This window comes from Peromyscus eremicus, unplaced genomic scaffold (assembly GCF_949786415.1).
Source record: "Peromyscus eremicus unplaced genomic scaffold, PerEre_H2_v1 PerEre#2#chrX_unloc_1, whole genome shotgun sequence".
Lineage (NCBI taxonomy): Eukaryota > Metazoa > Chordata > Mammalia > Rodentia > Cricetidae > Peromyscus > Peromyscus eremicus.
In genome coordinates this window covers 6,072,659-6,094,614 of record NW_026734288.1, presented here as the reverse complement: position 1 = coordinate 6,094,614, position 21,956 = coordinate 6,072,659, and the positions used below count along the sequence as shown (strand labels likewise).

At 36.1% G+C, this 21,956-nt stretch overlaps 1 protein-coding gene across 1 annotated transcript; it reads right to left on the bottom strand.

Moving 5' to 3' along the window:
- Positions 1 to 11,061: 11,061 nt before the first annotated feature.
- Positions 11,062 to 14,531, bottom strand: LOC131900953 (zinc finger protein 431-like). The gene is made up of 3 exons (XM_059252261.1): positions 14,522 to 14,531; positions 13,947 to 14,007; positions 11,062 to 13,399 (listed from the first exon to the last, which is right to left on the bottom strand). The coding sequence occupies exons 1-3, from the start codon at positions 14,529 to 14,531 to the stop codon at positions 12,175 to 12,177; spliced, it is 1,296 nt and encodes a 431-aa protein (XP_059108244.1). The 3' UTR covers positions 11,062 to 12,174.
- Between the last annotated feature and the right edge of the window lie 7,425 nt (positions 14,532 to 21,956).

Below are 21,956 nucleotides of genomic sequence, written 5' to 3'. Positions count from 1 at the left end.
CTTGAAAATGAAAACAACTGTTATGTCTAAAGTCTTAATAAAGATAATATAAAACAAAAGCTTTATAATACTGACAGGGATAGAGACATGGCCAAGCCTCTAATACAAGTTCATTCCCTGGACCAAGGTCTGGGTTTTGATGACTCCCTCCAGTAATTCCTGCTACAAGAAGCTCCAAGGGTCTAAACTTCTTGGAAACCAAAATGCACATACACATACCCACACAAAGATGCACAGACATTGCATAATTAAAATGAAAACAAATCTTTAAACTAATTTTCATCATAAATATTTTTCTATGTAATTCCTGTCACAAAGGTGTTCAGGAATCTCAAAAGTTACAGAGTTTTTCTCCATCATGAAGTAATTCATGTAAAAAAAGCAACATGTAGGCTTGAAGTTAGAGAAATCAATCATTCTCATCTGTGATATTATTTGGGAAGACTTAGGAAATGCTGCCCTGATGGATGAAATATGTCACTGGAGTTAGCCTGAGAATTTACATCTGCACAGCATTTTCAATTTACACTTTCTGCTTATTCTCCAGGTAAAGAATGTGAAGTCTTAGCCTCCTGCATTAGCTGCCATGTCTGATACTTGTTTCCATGCCACTTTCAAACGGTACATATATTGCTCTGGAATGAAGGGCCAAAATAAACTCTTTTTAAGTTCACTTAGAATGATGTGTGATCAAAGCAACAAAAAAGGCAATAATATATACCTATGAACTTTTATATCTGGATTCATTCATTACCTCATGTGATTGAATAGAAGTATGAAATCTAAGAGGGTTATTTTATCATTTAAATTGATAGACCTTTTGTCCATATAAGTTTCCAGGTATAAACAAAGTAAAAGACATCATAATTCTTTAACAGATTATTGACGTGTGTCAAATTTATATATAGAGTAAAAAACCTCAGTAGACAAATTTCTAAGGGTCCTATTAATAAAATCAAACCTGGAGCCAGGTATTGGGGTGAATGCTGAAAGATCAGAAAAACAGAACAAGCCACAGCTAACCTCACCTGGCCAACTTCTCAGCTGATCTTGTTTACTCAAACTGGAAGTCTCTGAATTCTCACTTGAATCGATCTCAGCTGAACTGCTGCTTGAAAGCCTAAAAGCTTAAAAAGCCTCTAGTTTCTGGTCTGAATGTCTTATATACTTTTTTGCTTTCTCCCATCACTTCCTGGAATTAAAGGCATGTGTCTTTCTCAAGCAAGACATGAGATCTCAAGTGCTGGCATTAAAGGTCTGTGCCACTACTGTCGGGCCTCTTTGTGTAATCTAGTGGCTGTTCTGTTCTCTAATGCCTGATAAGTTTTATTAATGTATGTAGATAAAATATTATCACATTTTCCCTTTGTGTCTAATATAAAAGAGTTAAAACTAATATGACAAAGCATATACAATAAGTACAATAAGTATACTCAATATACACAGTCAAGAATTACATTAATAATCTCTAGCCCATTAAAATTTGACAAATTCAAACAAAAAGGTCCATTATATACATTAACAAGGTCCAGTTCATTAATATTTCATTAATTCAGACAAAAATTTCATTACTTACCTTATTTAAAACAAGTAGTTCCTTTTCAAAAGTATATTCAATAATTTTTTCATCTTATATTCATATTCTTTCTTTTTTTCTTTTCTAAGTGGTTCAAAAACCTACATTTTATCATATCATTTCTATATCTTCATTTTTTTCTTTTCAGAGCAGAATCAACAATCTACTCTTTTCTATATCCTTTTTTCTTTTTCTTTTCCTTTTTTTAAAACAAGAACCCTGTATCTAATCTTCTTTATTTAACTTTTTTTGACAATTAATGAATTAACATCTTGTAACCAACCATCACAAATAATGACAATATCCATAACTCTTTAAATGACCAAAAAACCAATCACTCTACCTCTTGGGAATTTGGTTGTTTAATTCTTCAAATTACTTTCTGCTGTCTAGAGGTGAAGAGATCTTTATGGATGTTTGAAAGGAAAATTTTGGGTTAATTGTCAAGTCCTGTATGATTTGTCCAGTCTTTGCATAATGGGAATTCAAGAAGTCAGTGAAGCTGAATCATCTCAGCTAGCCATCTGAAAATTGTCTTGAGCAGTTTGTAGTCCAAAGCATATCCTTCGGTGGTGTTAATCAGCTTATTGGTTTATCATATTCCATGTGGAATCATCATTGTGGGATTCTGTCATCCTTTTGAAAATTTGAAAGTTGCTGTTAGGCATGTCATGGTTCCCTGCAGATTTTTTTTTTGCCTCATCTGTGGTTTGGAGCAATCACAGTCAGATAAATGTCTGTCTCTTGGAACCACAAATGTTCTTCCTTAGAAGAGAATATCTTCACAGCAATTTCTTCCCTCGACTTGCCTCGCCAAACTTCTCCAAACTGACCATTGTTAATGCTTTCTTATATCAAGATGGTCATGGCACTTGTTCTCTGAACAAGCAGCAGTAAACTCTTTGTCTCCAGTAGCAGTGTTTCCATCACCACCAACATGATGAGAAGCAGCTGGCAACTTGAAGCAGAAGCCAACACCTCCATGGTCCCACCAATACCATTTGTAGCCTTGTCCAACCACAGCTTCTCCTCAACAGGCCTCCCTGGCTAGCCTTGAACTTGAGATCTTCCTGCTTCTGCATCTGTCAGCAAATCCTACCAGCATGTACCACCACAACCAGCCCCATGCACCTCAGGCTTTTGCTGGGGCCTGCAAGGCCACAGAAAAGTAGCTTTTACATGAATTTGTACATGATAAGTTGGGCACCAGAAATAGACAAATTTAAAAAGGTCTTGTTAATAAAAACAAACCTGGAGCCAGTACTTGGAGTGAACACTGAACGATCAGAGGAACAGAACAAGCTACATCCAACCTCAAACCTATGCTGGCATATATATATATATATATATATATATATATATATATATATATATATATATATATATATATATATATATATATATATATATTTAGATTCATTTTACTATAAGATCTTCTAGATCCCCTAAGTCTACTGTTATATTCAAAGGCATTAAGAGACCAATTACACACTAGACATTATACAATTATAAGGTTACCATGTATTGTGACTAGGCTTTAAGACATTAATAACATTTATAGGATTTCTTTCTAGTATGTGTTCTTTTATGTACTTGAAGAGTATGCTCTGTTGTACAAAGGCTTTGCCACATTGTTTACATTTACAGGGTTTTTTCTCCAGTATGACTTCTTTTATGTACTTGAAGATTACTATGATGTGCAAAGGCTTTGCCACAGTATTTACATTCATAAGTTTTCTCTGCAGTATGTGTTCTTTTATGTACGTGAAGATAACTGTGTTGTGCAAAGGCTTTACCACACTATGTACATTCATATGGTTTCTCTCCAGCATGTGTTCTTTTATGTCTTTGCAGAGCAACATGACATACCAAGGCTTTACCACAATTATTACATTCATAGGGTTTCCTTCCAGTATATATTCTTTTATGCATTTGAAAAGCACTGTGATCAATAAAGACTTTACCACATTCATTACATTCAAAGGGTTTCTCACCAGTGTGTGTTCTTTTATGCCATTGAAGACTACTGTAATATGCAAAGGTTCTACAACACTGATTACATTCATAGAGTTTCTCTCCAGTATGTGTTCATTTATGCACTTGAAGAGCACCCTGTTGTGCAAAGGCTTTACCACATTGATTATATTCATAGGTTTTCTCTCCAGTATGTGTTCTTTTATGAACTTGAAGATTACTGTGATAATGAAAGGCTTTACCACATGGATTACATTCATAGAGTTTCTCTCCAGTATGTGTTCTTTTATACAATTGAAGTGCACCATGTTGTGCAAAGGCTTTACCACATTGATTACATTCATAGGGTTTCTCTCCAGTGTGTGTTCTTTTATGTACTTGAAGATTACTGTGATAATCAAAAGCTTTACCACATTGATTACATTCATATGGTTTCTCTCCAGTATGTGTTCTTTTATGTACTTGAAAGGCGCTGGGGTGACGAAAGTCTTTACCACATTCACTGCACTCATAGGGTTTCTCTCCAGTATGTGTTCTTTTATGAACTTGGAGAACACTGTGATAACGAAAGGTTTTACCAGATTCATTACATTCATAGGGTTTCTCTACAGTATGTGTTCTTTTATGTAATTGAAGAGCATCATGATAAGCAAAGGCTTCACAACACTGATTACAACCATAGGGTTTTTCTCCAGTATGTGTTCTTTTATGAATTTGAAGTGTATTGTGATGAGCATAGGCTTTACCACACTGATTACATTCATAGAGTTTCTCTCCAGGATGTGATCTTTTATGCTTTTGATGCTGACTATCATATGCAGAATCTTTACCATATTGAGTATATACAGAAAGTTCCTCTCCAGTTTGGCTTCTTTTATGCCTACATGGATAATTGGCACATTAAAATTTTACCATAGTCAATATGCTGTTGACTCTTTACATCTTTACGAATTAAATTTACAGTTTGTTCCCACACTAAAGAGGAATCTGTTCTTTAGTTTTTATCACTGTGTTTACACACATGTAATATTTGCACAGTCCTAGAACTCAAGACATTTCTGTAGTGTGAGTTCATTGATGTATTAACAAAGAAGCTAAAAAACCAATACTTGTATACTTGAATCAATTTTAACAATTATATTCATTTTGGGACTTCTACTTATTTTCTAAATGCTCTGAGAGAGAGGTATGTTATGTGTTTCTATATCCCTATGCTCATATGGCTTGTATCCATAGTGACATATGATATGTACATAGTAAAGGAAGAATAACAAATACAAGATTTCCACACTGAATTCAATTTGACTTTCTGGAAAAATACAGACCCCCATAAGACAGGGAACTAGATCATCTTACAGTCAGGTTGCCTAGCAACAGGGCATTGAGGCAGAACCCTTGACCCTTTCACCCTGTAAACATCCTATACAAACATCCTGTTAGCTTGCCCCACCTTATGCAGATGACAGCTTCTTGCTCACCCCACCTGAAGGAACTATATAAACCCTTCTGGAGAAAAATAAAGTGGCACCTTGATCAGAATCTAGACTTGGTGTATTTCCTTGTATCTCCTGTCCCCATCATTCTGTCCTTAGGGTGGTCAAGAACCTGTTGAAGCCCTGCACGTGGGGCAATGATTAGCTACAATGTGCTTTCTGTGAATAATATCTGTGTCCTCAGGAACAGCACAAAATGCTCTGTACTTCTAAACCATCACTCCAGCTACTTTTTTATTTAAAATTTATTTCCATACATTTTAATTAAAATGAATTACATCACTTTCCCACTTCCTTTTCCTCTTTCCATTCCTTCACAAATTCTTCCCTTCCAATGTCTTCTTTGTTAAGCATGTGTAATTAATTATGCACAAATATATATAAAAAAACTGCTGAGTCCATTTCTGTTGGTTGTGTGTATATGGTTAAAGTGCTGAATACACAGAATTAGATATGCAGTTAGGGAGCTTATCCTTACCTGAGGATAATCCTCTCAACTGCAGGAGTATTCTACTCTTTAATGAGCATCAGGAGTCTGCCCCCAAAATGACCTAGGCTGCCTTAGTCAGGAAACATTACCAAGAATAGAAAACCTGGCATATTAATACCTCAGTAGCCACTTGCTAGAGCTATGGTCCTGTAGCTCTGGAGCTGCAGGGAAGACTATGGACAAGGCCATGACAGCAGTCACAGTTTGCCTTGGTACCATGGGTGTCACACCATACTTAACTGACCATGTTCACTTTAGATGTCTTTAAAATGCTGAAATATCTGACTCCTATTTCTCAATACCATGATTACAGGTCTGTGCCAGCATGCCTCACCTTGGTGCCTTCAACTTCATTTAGTAAGGCATTAGAATGACATGATGAATAAGATGAGCAGTTACACTTAATCATATTCAAACTCAAATATTTCTGTGAACCAGGGTTTCATCATCTGGAGAATAAGGACAGAACGCTACCATACTCCCTTAATGAGTTATTAAAAAATCAATGATAAAGTACTTTTGTTGTTAGGAATAATAATTATTATTTGGCATATTTGTAAGACAGTGGACTTTAAAGTAGGAAGGCCAATTTTGACGGAGGCCATCTTGTTACTGTAGCTAGGACCAGAGGCTGAGCCCTTGCTACCCTAAGCAGCCCGGCTCAGTCATTCATCTTTATTAATCCATTTATGTGAACCAAGTTATCCACTTGTAATGTGCCCACCTATAACTCTAGCACCCTGGAAAACAGTGGGCAGATCCCTCTGATGTCCTAAGATAACTTAATCAATAGAGAGAGTCCCATGGCAGACAGGGATTTATACTAATGAAAGGACCAAGCAGATGCCATAACAGGCTGCTCAGTCTTCTCTCAGAGATCAGGCCTCAATTTCAGTTTCCTGAGACTTGAGCAAGCAGTTTCTGGGAGGACCAGGAACAAAAGACAGCCTTGCAGTAGCTCCCTTTCTGCACGTACTCTGACTGCTCAAAGTTCAGCCAGATGTTTACTTTCTGGGGCCCCTCACCAACTTAGAGTTATGTGCAGTACGTGCTTGGGCAGCCAGCCCCCATGGTGGCTCAAGGACAAAGCCTGGGACTTGTGCTGGACTGCCCCCAAAGTAATAAATTGTAACCACCAACCATTAAATTCAAAGGTTACATACCCTCACCCAATTAAAACAGAACAGAGATAAAACTAAACCAATCCGAGTTGCACCTGTGCAAAACTCCCCCAACCCCCCTGAAGGGCTTGTGGATTTTGCCTTTAAAAAGCTAGCCACACAAAGAAAAAGTAAGTTCCTCCTGGCCTCACGACTATGAGTGCTTTGGATCGAGCTTCCCTGCCCGCGGCTTGTAAACAAACAGAAATAAACCATGCTGTTGCATTCTGAACCTAAGGTCTGTGGTGAAGTCTTTGGGGTCCCAATCTGGGCATAACACTAATACTACTTTTTAAAGCAAAAAAAGAAGAAAGAAAAGAAGAAAAGAATCAAAAATCAAAAAGGACATTTTTAATGAACAATGAAAACATGATATTTATTCAGTTTTACTAATTATGTGATGAATTTATAAGATAACTATTCCATTCTTGTTGTCCTAAAAGGGTTCGATAGAAGGCAAAACATAAATAAAAATAAGTAATCTAATGAAGTCATATAATGAATTTTCCCATATCTAAAAGCTTCCCCCATTTTCAGGTCCTGCTCTCTCTCTAGCCATGCAGTCAGAGAAGGATTAAATATTTCTTCAATAGAGACATTTTTATTGTGAGGATTCAGTCTATTCCCACAAGGAGATTTGCAGGAAAATTACAACTTCATGGGTTCTACTATTTCACTAGGTTTCAGTCAGAAGAAGTGATATAAATGACTCTTCAAAATGTGCTTCTTCCTGCCACGCACACAAATTACAGGGATGTCAGTGTGGAGATTGAAGCCTATTAAGTTCCAAGGGGGCATGCAAAGTGGGGGCTGCAGAGTATTGTCACTGACAGATACATGTTGTTGCCAAAAAAGGAGAGTAGAAGACCTGGAGGTGGCTAACCCACGACAGGTTAGTAGATAAAGTGAGTGATCCAACTGGTCCCCGGGTTCCTTTTGTCTTTAACAAAAGTCCCTCCCTAACAATCCCTCCATATTTCACAGCTCTTGTAAATCCCTGACTACCCCACTCTTAGAATGTCTTCTGTTTAAGTCTCAGGATCTCCTGACAACCTGGATGCCATCTGAAGTCACCACAAAAAGGTTTCTAATTGAAGGTTTTGTGGCCATCATGAAAGGAGACAATGATCTTCACACAAATCAGTTTTTATGCCTGCAAGTTCTTTTCATCTCTTTACTGGAGGTATAAACTCCAGCAAGAGTACACCTGATATAAGCCCTTGTTGGCTTGCATTGTTGCTCATATATGACACTGGTGATAATCTTAATATTCTGTTTTTGATCAAGTGGTCAGCTGCTTTTTATAAACTTGTACTGTCAGTATCATTCCTAATCATTTTTGTACTCTTCCCTCTTTGTGTAGTTATTTAAGCTTGGAAAATTATTTAAGTATGCAATCTAAGTGAGTTAATGATTCTATCAGCCTGTGTCTCATCTTGATCATCAGGTCTCAGGTGAAGCTGAATTTAGGATCACCCATTCATACCTTACTATTGTAATGAAATGTATATGTGGCTGAATAAATGGGTCAACACCTGTGAACATTGGCTGCTCATCCACAGAGGCCTGATTTTGATTCCTAACAATGAAGAGATAGCTCACAACTATCTGTAACTACAGACACTGGGGATCAGGCACTCTTGTAATCTCTACTGGTGCCAGGCATGGAATTTATATACACACTGGCAAAACTTATATAGCTAAATTAAATTCCATCATTTTGGAAATATATCCATGAAGAAAACACTTAAAAAAAGTATGGACTCACATAGATATTTATCTTCCACCTGGAGATACAAGCCATCTGATGTAGGTGCTAGGAACCAAACGTGGGTACCTAAGAACACTAATACTGAGCAAATTCTCCAGCTCCCAAACATGTGATTAAAATGCAAAAGACAAAAATGTTCCATTATTCCTGTCTTCTATCACTCAAAACTGATAAAATTTCCAACTACGTGGTTTTCAATGGATTCAATGGTTTTCTATACTTCTATAAAAGGACTTTCCACTTTGTATCATATTTTGACTATTAACAAAATTCCCTTGACATGAGTAAAGGTAACAAAAGTGTTGGTTGAAACCAGTCAGAGTCCAGTCAGATTATATCAGAATAAGTTTCATAATTTGAGATTACTTTTTCTTTTTGGAATTTTTCGGAGACACGGTATCTCTACATATCCTTGGCTGTCCTAGAACTCACTACGTGGACCAAGCTGAGGTCAAACAGAGAGAGTGATATGCCACTATCTCCCAAATTCTGGGATTACAGGCATGCAACTCTGAGCCCAACTGAGATTTATTTTTAAAATGACCCATCTTTGAATGAGAGAATTAAAAGTTAAATAAGATACAGGATGGAATCACTAATTTTTTGATGTGCCACATTACTTCTTGAAATTCTATAATAATAATTTAAACTAGAAAACCATTTCATATGTTCTCAATAACTGGATTAATTCATTTGCTTTTTTGATTTCATCAATTTATAAATGTTTGAGCTATGTTTGTGTGTATATCATTTTGTCACGAGATGTATATGACAGTGTGAGGACAACTTATATGTGTCTGTTATCCATTTATTCCATGCAAGCTCTAGAGATGAAAGCCAGGGAATCATTTGGTTGTCAGTGACTTCAATGACACTTGTTTGGGTTTTAAAATTATTTATGTATATGCTGGTCTGTGAGTATGCATATGCCATACCACAAATGTATAAATAAGAGAAAAATTTGTAGGAGTAATATGGGTTTCCTAGAGATTAAACTCAGGACATCAGTATTTGCAGCAACCATCTTTACTTTACTCGCAGAAACAATTGTCTGACATTTATTTGGGTTCTGAGAAGGTGTTATGAACAAATGTTTGGTCCTCAGAATAAACTTACTCATTCTACATGTAAGAAAAATACAAAAACAAAGAAGATAACAAAATATAATTTTCATTAACAAATAGGATTATTCAATTTCTCCTATTTTCCACTATATTTCAATTAAAACATGTTTACAACCCCAAAAGACAATATTATACTGATTTAATGTTTCAACTACTCTTATTTGAGCATCAGTGAGACAGCTGTGTTAGAAATGTCTGTCTTGTGAAAGGCTGTGACTTCATCATGATCACCATATGAAGATGGACAAAAGTAGACTCCATAAAATTGTCTTCTATTCTCCACATTTGTCATGGCCTACATTACACACACATACACACACACACACGAAAAATTTTAAAGTAAATCTCATTGTTATTATATTATATGGCATCATTGGCTAATTTGCTTAGAAGACAATACTTCAAGATGAAGTGCCAATTAACTTAAATTATTACATCTCTTTCAGAATGAAGAAAAATTTATTTGGATACATACATAAAGTATTTAATGTTTTTTATGTTCTCTATTAATTATTTTAACATTAATATCATTAAAATGTTTTGACAAAACAACAATCATTGTAAGTACATCATCTACCCTTGGACTTGTACAGGAGACTGACACATAAGAATTATTAATTCAAATATATCCATGAGTAATTACTGACATTAAAGCCAGGCTGAATTACACACATTTCAAGGAAATCTGTGAAAGATTATGAAAAATAAAATCAGGAAAAACAATCCACCACCCTTTCCGAGACATCCTTACTTGAAAAGGATGATCATATGCTGCCTGAGACTTAAATGAAAATGGACCACGTAGACAATGGCCATCACATTCTATACAATGCAGCAGATAAATACCTCTCAGTAAGTGAAAGCACAAAATAAGATGAGCAAAAGCCAGAGAGGAATATAAGGATCACAAAATAAACTTCACAATTTGGATTTTCTACACATATCCCACACTTCAATATCTTCCTCAAATGTTGCAAAATAGAAGCCAAAATGTGGTGTTCACATCAGGGCTTAGTGAACTGGGTTCATAATTTACTTACTTAAAGGCTACAATGAAAAATACTTGAATCATTTATTTCCTTGAAGCTGAAAACAACTGTGATGTCTAAAATTTTAACCAAATTGTTTATATAAATATTTTTTCTTTTGTATGATTTCCCCCCTATTTCCTGATATCAAGATGATATAAAAAAGATTTAACATATTCAGCGGGATAGAGACATGGCCAAGCCTTCAACACAAGATCATTCCCTGGACCATGGTTTGGTTTTTGATGACTTCTGGTAATTCCTGCAACAAGAAGCTCCAAAGGTCTATCCTTCTTGGAAACCAGAAGCACATACACACATAAAGACACACAGACAATGCATGATTAAAATAAAAACAAATCTTTAAATTAATTTTCAATCTTGAATGTTTGTATATTGTAATTCCTGAAACACAGGTGTTGAAACATCTAAAGGGTTACAGATTTTTCTCCATTATGAATTGGTTTATGTAACAGAAAGCAAGCATGCAGGCTTGAAGTCATATAAATCAATTGTTTTCAGTCTATGATATCATTTGGGAAGAATTAAGAAATGCTGCCCTTTGGATGAAATATGTCACTGGGGGTTGGCCTGAGAATTTACATCTGCACACCATTTTCAATTTACATTTTTTGCTTATCCTACAGGTATAAGATCTGAATTCTTATTGTCCTTCTTCAATTGCCATGTCTGACACTTTTTTCATTCCACTTTCACAGGGTTCATGTATTATTCTGGAACCAAGGACCAAATTAAACCCTTTTGTAAGTTCACTTAGACATGATGTTTTATCAAAGAAGAAGAAAAAGTAATAATACAGATCTATAAAATTTTACACCTGGATTCATTATGTCATGATATTGAAAAGAAATATAAAATCTAAAAGGTTACCTCATCATTTAAATTCATAGACCTTTTATCCATATGTTTACAGGTGTAAACAAAATAAAGAGAAATATGATAAAGCTTGAAAAAATTATTGACATTTCAGATATTTTTCTCTAGAATAAATAATTTTGTGTAATTGAATGTAAGTGTGTGTTGGCTAAAGCTCATACCAATTAATATATATTTAGATTCCTTTGGTATGAGTTTTATCAGATCCTCAAAGTATACTGTAATTGGCTTTGAGAGACCAATTATACCCTAAAAGATTTAGTCATAGGTTTACTCTCTATTGTGACTAGGCTTTATCACATTAATTACATTCATAGTGATTCTCTCCAGTATGTTATTTTTAATTTTTTTTAATTCAACTTCATTTTGTGTGCATGGTATGAGGGTGTTGGATCCTCTGGAATTGGAGTTACAGATAGTTATGAGCTGCCATGTAGGTGTTAAGAATTGAACTACGGTCCTTAAGAAGAGCAGCCAGTGCTCTAAACCACTGCGCCATCTCTCCAGCCCCAGGTATGTTCTTTTATGTATTTGAATTTAAAGATTACTGTGCTGTGAACAGGCTTTACCACACTGATTACATTCATAGGGTTGCTCTCCAATATGTGTTCTTTCATGTACTTGAAGAGAACTGTGATAAGCAATGGCTTTACCACTTATTTTACCTTCTACATTCACAGGGTTTCACTCTACTATGTATTCTTTTATGTACATGAAGAGCACTCTGATAAGCAAAGGCTTTACCACATTGCTTACATTCATAGGGTTTCTCTCCAGTATGAGTTCTTTTATGTAATTTAAGAGCATTCTGATCAGCAAAGGCTTTACCACATTGATTACATCCATAGGGTTTTTCTCCGGTATGTGTTCTTTTATGACTTTGAAGATGACCTTTTTGTGCAAAGGCTTTACCACATTGATTGCATTCAGATGGTTTCTCTCCAGTATGTGTTCTTTCATGCATTTGAAGTTGACTGTGTTGTGCAAAGGCTTTATCACACTGATTACATTTATAGGGTTTCTCTCCAGTGTGGGTTCTTTTGTGCTTTTTCCAGCTACTCTGGCATGCTAAAGCTTTACCACACTGATTACATTCATAAGGTTTCTCACCAGTATGTGTTCTTTTATGTACTTGAAAATGACTAGGATGAGCAAAGTCTTTACTACATTCATTACATTCATAGGGTCCCTCTCCTGTATGTCTTCTTTTATGCAATTGAAGAGAAGTATGATGAGCAAAGGCTTTATAACACTGCTTACATTCATAGGGTTTCTCTCCAGTATGTGTTCTTTTATGCGATTGAAGAGCACCATGTTGTGCAAAGGCTTTACCACATTCATTGCATTCATAGGGTTTCTCTCCAGTATGTGTTCTTTTATTGACTTGAAGATGACTGGGGCAAGCAAAGGCTTTGCTACATTCATTACATTCATAGGGTCTCTCTCCTCTATGTCTTCTTTTATGCATTTGATGATTACTGTAATGGGCAAAGGCTTTACCACACTGATTACATTCATAGGATTTTTCTCCAGTATGTGTTCTTTTATGAACATGAAGAGTACTGTTACATGAAAAAGCTTTATCACACTGATTACTTTCATAGGGTTTCTCTCCAGTGTGTGTTCTTTTATGGACTTGAAGATGATTGCGACATCCAAAGGTTTTACCACATTGATTACATTTATAGGGTATTTCTCCAGTATGGGATCTTTCATTCCTTTGAGTACAACTGTGACATTCAAAGGCCTTATCGTATTGGTTACATTCATATGCTGTTTCTCCAGTATGTCTTCTTTCATGCTTTTTAAGATGATTGTGATATCCAAAGGCTTTACCATTTTGAGTATATTCAGAATGTTTCTCTGTAATATGACTTCTTTCATGCCTGCAAGGATAATTGGCACATGTAAAAGCTTTACCTCATTCATTTCATTGTAGAACCTGTATATCTGCATGAATTAGTTTTACAATTTTCTATAAATGTAAAGAGGAATAAGATCTTAAGTTCTTAACAGACTGTTTACACTCAAGTTGTTCCACTTCATTAAAGATTTTTTTTTTTAATATTTGAAGATGCTTGTGAATCTAAAAGCCATTATTACCTGGCTCATATTTATGGTAGATTTTTTTTTCTCTATGAGATTTTTCACATTATAGAAGAGAACTGGAAGAATTCAGACCTTTACCCCACTTATTTCATTGATACATTTTCCTATACTGTAAGTCATGCTACATTTGCAAAGTGAGCCAGGACAAACAGAAGCATTTACAAATTCCCAGGACTCACAGGGATTATCTGCAGTGTGTTTGTTGATCTACTTCCAATAAAGCTGGAAAACCAATTGTTTGTAAACTTGAATCATATTCAACAAGTTTACTCAAGAGGGAGACTACTACATAACTTCTAATTGTTCTGAGATGAAGAAACATACATTTCTTCTTTCCATATTCCTATGTTCACATGGCTGGTATCCAGAGTGACAGATGATATACCTATTAAGGAAAGAATAACAACTAAAAGGTTTCCACATTTCATTTACAGTTGGATGTTCTGTTCCTCATCAATATGTGGTACAGGGTTTAAGGTTTCTCCACAACAACTGCCCCTTAACTCTTGATTCTATCTATCCAACTAAATAAACTTAGCAAAGACACACACACAGAAAAAAACATATATATATACATATATATATATATGTATATATATATATATGACACCAGTTTTACTATGGACTATTTTCCAATTAGAAGGTTTTGAACATACACTTAGCACATATTCAATTAATATGCCTTTTATAATATAAACAGTATGAAACTGAATGGATTGTCATTGTACAGCATAGCTCTGATGAAGCCAAAACTCAAAGGGCAATTTCTGTTAATGCATTGATTCCTTTTCCTCTTTCTTAAAGGAATGACTTGCAAACACAATATATTTATGTGCCATTGAGGTATATGGCTTTGAGAGCATTGAATGATCATAATGTATGTTAAACTGATTATTTACATTGCTTCATTTCTTTAAAAATGACATATACATTAAAATATCTTCAGAGACACATTTATATCAGCTTGCACATGAAAATTACCTTCCATGTCTTTGAGAACTTTGACAATTCTCTTCAATATGATGATCTTTCCACATGTAGCCTAAAATATAGTACCAGGAAATATATGAAATACTATTGGAAATAGTGCAAAATTAAAGTTATTCACTTCAATGCTCCTTACAACCATGTTTGATTTCTCCACCTCATTCTCCCCCATTCTCAATCAAATTTACAGAAGAGCATAAATAACCAAGAAACAGGTTTCCTCTTATTTTAAAACATGAAGGAAAATTTAAAGTATTACCTATAGCAGTGAGGTTTTTGTAAGTTTCCACCATCACATCTTTGTAGAGATTCTTTTGTGAAGAATCCAGCAAAGCCCATTCTTCCTCAGTGAAGTCAACATGCACATCATTATAGGTCACTGCATCCTAACAAATGCCATACATAAATGCATTGTACATATGCATATGACAAAACATATGATACTGACAACATTGTAAATGCATGCTTCTTTGATAGTATAGTCATATAATTCTAGTGCTTCCCACACTTACTTTATAACACAGACATAATAATATAGTCATCAAGTCACTTTAGAAAGGAACTGAATAAGAGGTTTACATCTATCAGTTCTGAACACTCTGAATGGGATATCATCTTGCAAGAGAAACACCTGTTAATGGACATAGAGAGACAAGCAAACCCATCATCAGTACTGAGTACACATGAGAGAAACTGTATGAATAATTGTTAACTACAAAAGAGATGAGCAAACTCGGTGTATTGGCTCATACCTTTAATCCCAGAACTGAGAAAAATAAGGCAGTTTTACCTGACTCTGAAATGAAGGCTAGCCTATACTATGCAATCAGATCTAGGACAGCAAGACTTAAATATTAAGAACCTGTCTCCCCTGCCAAAATCAGTAATACAAACAAAACAAATAGGAAGAAATCAGAGGCTTTTTTAAGAAGGTCCTACAAAGTATTATGTATTCACTCTAGTTCTGTATTCATCTTAAAGAAATATGAAGTGCTTCAGTTTAAATGGTAACTTTAATAAATCTTTCAAAGAGGAACTGAGCATTAAAGCAGCTAAACAATTGGACAAATGAAAACATTAGCAATATAAATGTTGATAATAAAGAATCAACATAGAGCAAGACAGCTCAGAAGTTAAGAGCTCTTGCTGATTGTACATATAGGTGGGCTCAATTGCCAGTATTTACGTGGTGGTCACAACTATCCATTATTCCAAGCTCAAGGGTTGTAAGATCATCTTTTGACAACTAAGAGGACCAAACAAAAGTGTGGTGCATGTCTATGTATACAGGCATGAAATCATAGTCATTAAAAATTAATACAAACACAACAAGCAGGACACATATCAAGCATCCATATTCTAATGACTCAGAAGGTCCAGGCAGAATTAATGCTGTGAATACTGCCATCCTGGGAAAGAAAATGATACCATCTGTCAAGTTTCAAAATTCAATCTGGAGTAAAGCTCAGCAAAACAGAATATGCTTGACATGTACAAAAACTTAATACTCTAGGCTCATCATCCATTAATAAAAATAAGAAAAAATCAGAAATGGTGGCCTGCCATTAATCCAAGCATGTGGGAGCAAGAGTCAAGAGAATCTTTGAGGCAAGCCTGATCTATAGAGAATCGTCCAGGACTGCCAGGTCTACTCAGACAAACCTTGTGTTCAGAAACAAATATAAAATCAATAAATAATTTTAAAAAAACAGGCTAGCAAAATGGCTCAGCTTTGAATAACAATTGCTTTAATTGTATTTTCAGCAATTTAGTGTTACCATCTATAATAGTGGTAAAGACATGACAGCACAAAAAGGAAGCTGGCTGATTAATTTTTACCAGAACACAGTAGAAAAAAAAAAACAAACAAGAAATGAGTTGAGGTTATAAATACTCAAAAGCCATCCACAATGTGGAATTTCATCCAAAAAGTTTCCTCCTACTAAAGGTTCCACAAACACCCCAAAACAAAGCTGCCAAGGAGAGATACATGTTCAAAAACCTCATCCTATCTGGGAGCTTTTCATTCAGTTCATTAGATTTAGACCCAGGTCACTACAGGCTCAGGATCTGCCATGAAGAAAGTGAATTTAGTCACCACAATGATCCTGATAGTCTGCAACCATGTCTACAATCTTCAAATGTCCAAAAAATATATTTTGAGCCACAAGACAATAATTTGTCTTTGTCATCTTGTAAAATCAGAAAACAAATTTAAATTTTTCCAATATACAATGGCACAGGATAGCCATTCCCTTTCCAAAAGAGAGAAATTGAGACATAGTCGGGGGAAGACTGTACCAAGGCAAGTCTGAAACCCTGGACAGCAACCATCAAATCCAGTAACTCTGGGATTTCAGTTTCAAAGTGTTTAGATGGCTCTATCCCCAAAACTTCCTATACATCTCACTTTTTCTTTTTTCTACTCCATATATGCATCTTTGTAACATGAATTCTAAAAGGTTTTAACAACAAAAAATTCCTGGAGTCAGATATCAGAGAACATGCTGAAAGGTCAGAAAAACAAAAGAGGTAGCTAAAGTCACCTTTTATGTCCATGACTTCTCAGGAATAAAAAAGGCTGAGTTTCTGTTTCCATACTGCTTTATCACTTCCCCACTAAACCGAGCCATATCGTTTCCTGTCTGTTGTCTATACAGACCTCCAGGCTAGCTCCACCTTTGACCTTTAGGCAAGCTGTATTTGTTAGAGCACAAACAAATTATCACCATACTTTTACCTTTTTGTTTTGAACTATATATAACTAATATAAGAACAACTATATGCAAGTACAATAACTATATAGAATATATTCAGGCAGTAAAAATATCAACAATGCCTATTCCATAAACATTTGACAAATACAAAGCAAATACTCCATTATCTATCCTGTTTTGGTGAGTTCAAAAGGTTGTAACTAATTCACTTTCTATTCTAACTTGCATTAACAAAACTATCTTTTAATGTTTCTCAATGGCATATACTTTACAATTTTTTTTCTGAATCTGTTAATAAGCAAAACTATAACTACAATTCTAACATATTCACTCGATGAGAGACTTGAGAATGAAATAATATTATCCAAGTAAGCAGGAAGTGCAAGCAAGTGAATTCTAAGATATGTGAAAAATGACGGAAAGAGTTGGCTACCTGGACAGCCACTCAAGTTTCTTCTGTAATGTTGGGGCATCCATCTTTAGCCTGTCAGCCTCACATAATTGACAGACTTTTCTGTAAATCTGGATATTTGAAGGATTGTCTCACCTTGTCTTGGTAATGCTCTCCAGTCACTTTCGTTTCTGTTCCACTTGTCCATTTTGTAGAACAAACTAGCACTTTCTTTCCAACTGGATAATTTTGCCACAAAGAAAGTAAACTCCATATGAAGTTTCTTCAATGCCTATTATCTTCTCTGAAGTAGATAGGTGTTGTCAGAAACAGACATGCCTCATTCTCTTTAAAAGAATCTATATTATTAAAATATCTTAAAGGCCATATCCCATAGACCTCTGAAGAGTTTGAAGATGACAAGTCTATCTAAAATATACCTCTCTTTGACTCTGAAAACATACCTACTATGAGGACAAGTTTGTGGTGAACTGAAATCACAGCCTAACAATGCATGGGCTTAAATTTTGCATCTTTCTTATTTCCAGAACCAATACAACATTAATGATTTTCCAAAATGTGCCTCCTATGTTGGGATGGATCCTGCCATGCTTGGACCAAAGTTGCAGCAGGCAACTGGGACTATGAATTACTTTGCTAAATCCTTCCATTAACTGAGGGAATAGAAGGATGTGGGATGTTCTGTGTGTTGTGAATGTGTTGCTCTAATTGGTTAATAAATAAAGTGCTGATTGGCCAGTAGCCAGGAAGGAAGTATAGGTGCAAAAAAGAGAGAAGAGAATTCTGGGAACTGGAAGGCTGAGTCAAAAGACGCTGCCAGCTGCCACCATGAGAAGCAGATGTTAAGATACTGGTAAGCCATGAGCCACAAGGGATATTATAGATGAATAGAAATGGGTTAATTTAAGATATAAGAACTAGATAGCAAGAACCCGGAGCTATTCGGCCAAACATTTTAAATAATATAAGCATCTGTGTGTTTACTTGGGTCCAAGCGGCTGGCTGCAGTGCCACAGGAGCTGAACAGTACCTGAAACACAATAGCTGCAGGCTTTTTATGACATTGCTTCTTTGGACTAGGAATTATTTTGCCAAATCCTTCCATTAACTGAGGGAATAGAAGGATGGATTCTCACTCTTAGAGCACCTTGATAGGCTTCCAATGTAAAATAAGAACCTTCCGTTTAATGTTGTAATCTACCTGAAAATCCCTGCCTTTGTTCAGCACTTGACAGTCACCTGAAACTACCTAGTGCTGTTTTTCTTCACAATCTATAGACTTTTCATTTATTTATGACCCACTTGTTGCTTTTTTTTACTGTAATCTTGAATGAATCATAAGTAATAGAAATCCAAGATAGTCAATATTTCATCTAAGAAATCAGCATCATGATTTTTTAATCCTGCCTCACTCAATTTCTTGGGTGCTTGACATAATAAGAAAGGTTAGAGGGGAAATATCAAACAAATGACCTCTAGCTTAATTTATCGTGGAGTCTGTTTTCCACTAAAATCCTGTGACCTCAACCTCTACTGTCTGCATTACTCTTAGCACTGCTTTATTTCAAGTACTACAAGAACAGCTAATTTAGCTCTCTGTGCAGCTTACAATGTCTATTGACATCTAAATCTGGATATCTTTAACATTCTTTCAAAAGTAATCATTCCCTTTCCCTTTACAGCAACAAAATCACTTTTGATGTAGTAATATTCTGTTCTAACTTGCTTGTTTTTTGCTGTGATTAAAGCCTGTAACCAAAAGTACTGCAGGTAATGAATGGGTTTATCTGGCTGATTCTGCCTGATCACAATCCATCATTGTGGGAACTTAGGATAGAATTTCAGGCTAGCAAATGAAGGCAAAATCATGAACAATCTTTGTTTAGTAGCTTTCTCTCTTAATTGGTCATTGTCTCATGCTCAGTTAGCATTCTTATCCATCCCAGGCCAACTTTCTTAGGGATATTGTACCCTCAGTCAAGGGCCTTCACACATCAATCAGCAATCAACATAATCTCTCAAAGACAAAGCAATCAGCCATTCTGATGGGTCACATCCTCAACTGAGGTTTTCACAGATGACTGTAGGCTCTGTTATGTTGACAACTGGAAGTAACTAGAACACAGAGACAAAAAAGTATATGCTAAGGTTTTAAAAACCAAAAGCCAATGTATCAACAATGACAATAACTTAAATAGCTGCTGTGGGATGTATGGCAAATGTGTTGCTAATTAATCAATAAAACACTGATTGGCCGTTGGCTAGGCAGGAAGTATAGGCGGGGCAAGGAGGAGAATAAAGCTGGGAAGTGGAAGGCTGAGTCAGAGAGTCACTGCCAGCCGCCACGATGAGAAACAGCTTGTGAAGATGCCGGTAAGCCACGAGCCATGGGGCAAGGTATAAATTAAAGGAAATGGATTAATTTAAGCTATAAGAACAGTTAGCAAGAAGCCTGCCACGGCCATACAGTTTGAAAGCAACATAAGTCTCTGTGTTTACTTGGTCGGGTCTGAGAGGCTGTGGGACTGGCAGGTGAGAGAGATTTGCCCTGACTGTGGGCCAGGCAGGAAATCTCTAGCAACAAATGGCGTCCAACGTGGTGGCAAGAGTTTCCACCTAAAAACTGAGAAAAAAAGATTCTAAAACGGAGCTAAAAACAGTTCCTAATTGTCTCTCTCAAATGAGCGGCAGCTGCTGGTTTCAGCTACTGGTGGGTTCCTGGCGTGCATGCTCATCCTGCAGTATGGCGGGAATCAGGCCTCTGCAAGTGGCACATTAAGCTGCGTGGTGGATTTAGCCTTTGCAGGTACAAAACAAAAAAATAGGTTTTTGGGCTACACGCTGCTTGGATAAAAGCATAGACCCATGATAGCTCCCAGAGCTGGGGTAAACGTAGCCATGTTGGGAAGCTGAAGTGGGTGGAGCCAGCAGCCACAGCTGCTGCAGTTTAAAGGAATAGATACACAATAAGACAGATTCAGATGTAATAGTCTAAAATGTGTGTAAAAGATACGTAGGCTTGAAAGAGACAAAAAAGGTGATGTATAGGGTTATAGAAACAAATACATAGATAAAAAAATAAAGTCTTTAAAGAGACAGTAAAGTTAATATAAAAAATAAGCCAGGTGAAGATGAATATTACACTGAGAATCTGGATTGTGTTGTCTTTGGGATTTTTAACTGCAGAAAAACATTTGATTGTAAAAGCTGTTGAGTTATGCCAAAATGTATATTTTAAAGGTACCTTGACTTCAAAATTTGGATGTAAGGATATGTTACTTTGGAAAGGAGTCTCTGCTTTTGTTCCCACAGAAAGCCAAAGGCTATGGATTTGTTCCAGATTAAGATACATCAGGTTTGACCAGCCAAGACCCCCTGAAAGGTCTCCAATGACACCATGGCCCAGATGATCCAACATCCAGAATGGTTTGAAGGCATCTGGCTCAGACGATACAGCCTCATGGACTATTCCATAATTCTAAAATTTTCTTTGTTTCCCCATAAGATACAGTGCCCCCTTCCAGCAGGAAGTAGTAAGAGAAGCTACGCCCAAATTCCCAAATTATATGTAATTTTACTTTGCTAAGGTTAAAACCTTCCTTTTTGAAAAAAAAAAAGGGGGGGGAAGTGCTGTGGGATGTATGGCAAATGTGTTGCTAATTAATCAATAAAACACTGATTGGCCGTTGGCTAGGCAGGAAGTATAGACGGGGCAAGGAGGAGAATAAAGCTGGGAAGTGGAAGGCTGAGTCAGAGAGACACTGCCAGCCGCCACGATGAGAAACAGCTTGTGAAGATGCCGGTAAGCCACGAGCCATGTGGCAAGGTATAAATTAAAGGAAATGGATTAATTTAAGCTATAAGAACAGTTAGCAAGAAGCCTGCCACGGCCATACAGTTTGAAAGCAACATAAGTCTCTGTGTTTACTTGGTCGGGTCTGAGAGGCTGTGGGACTGGCAGGTGAAAGAGATTTGCCCTGACTGTGGGCCAGGCAGGAAATCTCTAGCAACAAATAGCAACAATGCAAATATTGATGATAGTAACAACTGGAAAACACAGATATTCCAAGAAATGAGGAGAAGGAAACTTCTAAGATCAAGAAGAGAAAATTCATGCTGTTTCTACACAGAAGTTTCTAAATCAATAAATTCAAGGAACCAATAACATAATACAGTAATTTTTCAAAAAAATAAAATAGGTGAAGGTGCATCATTTTC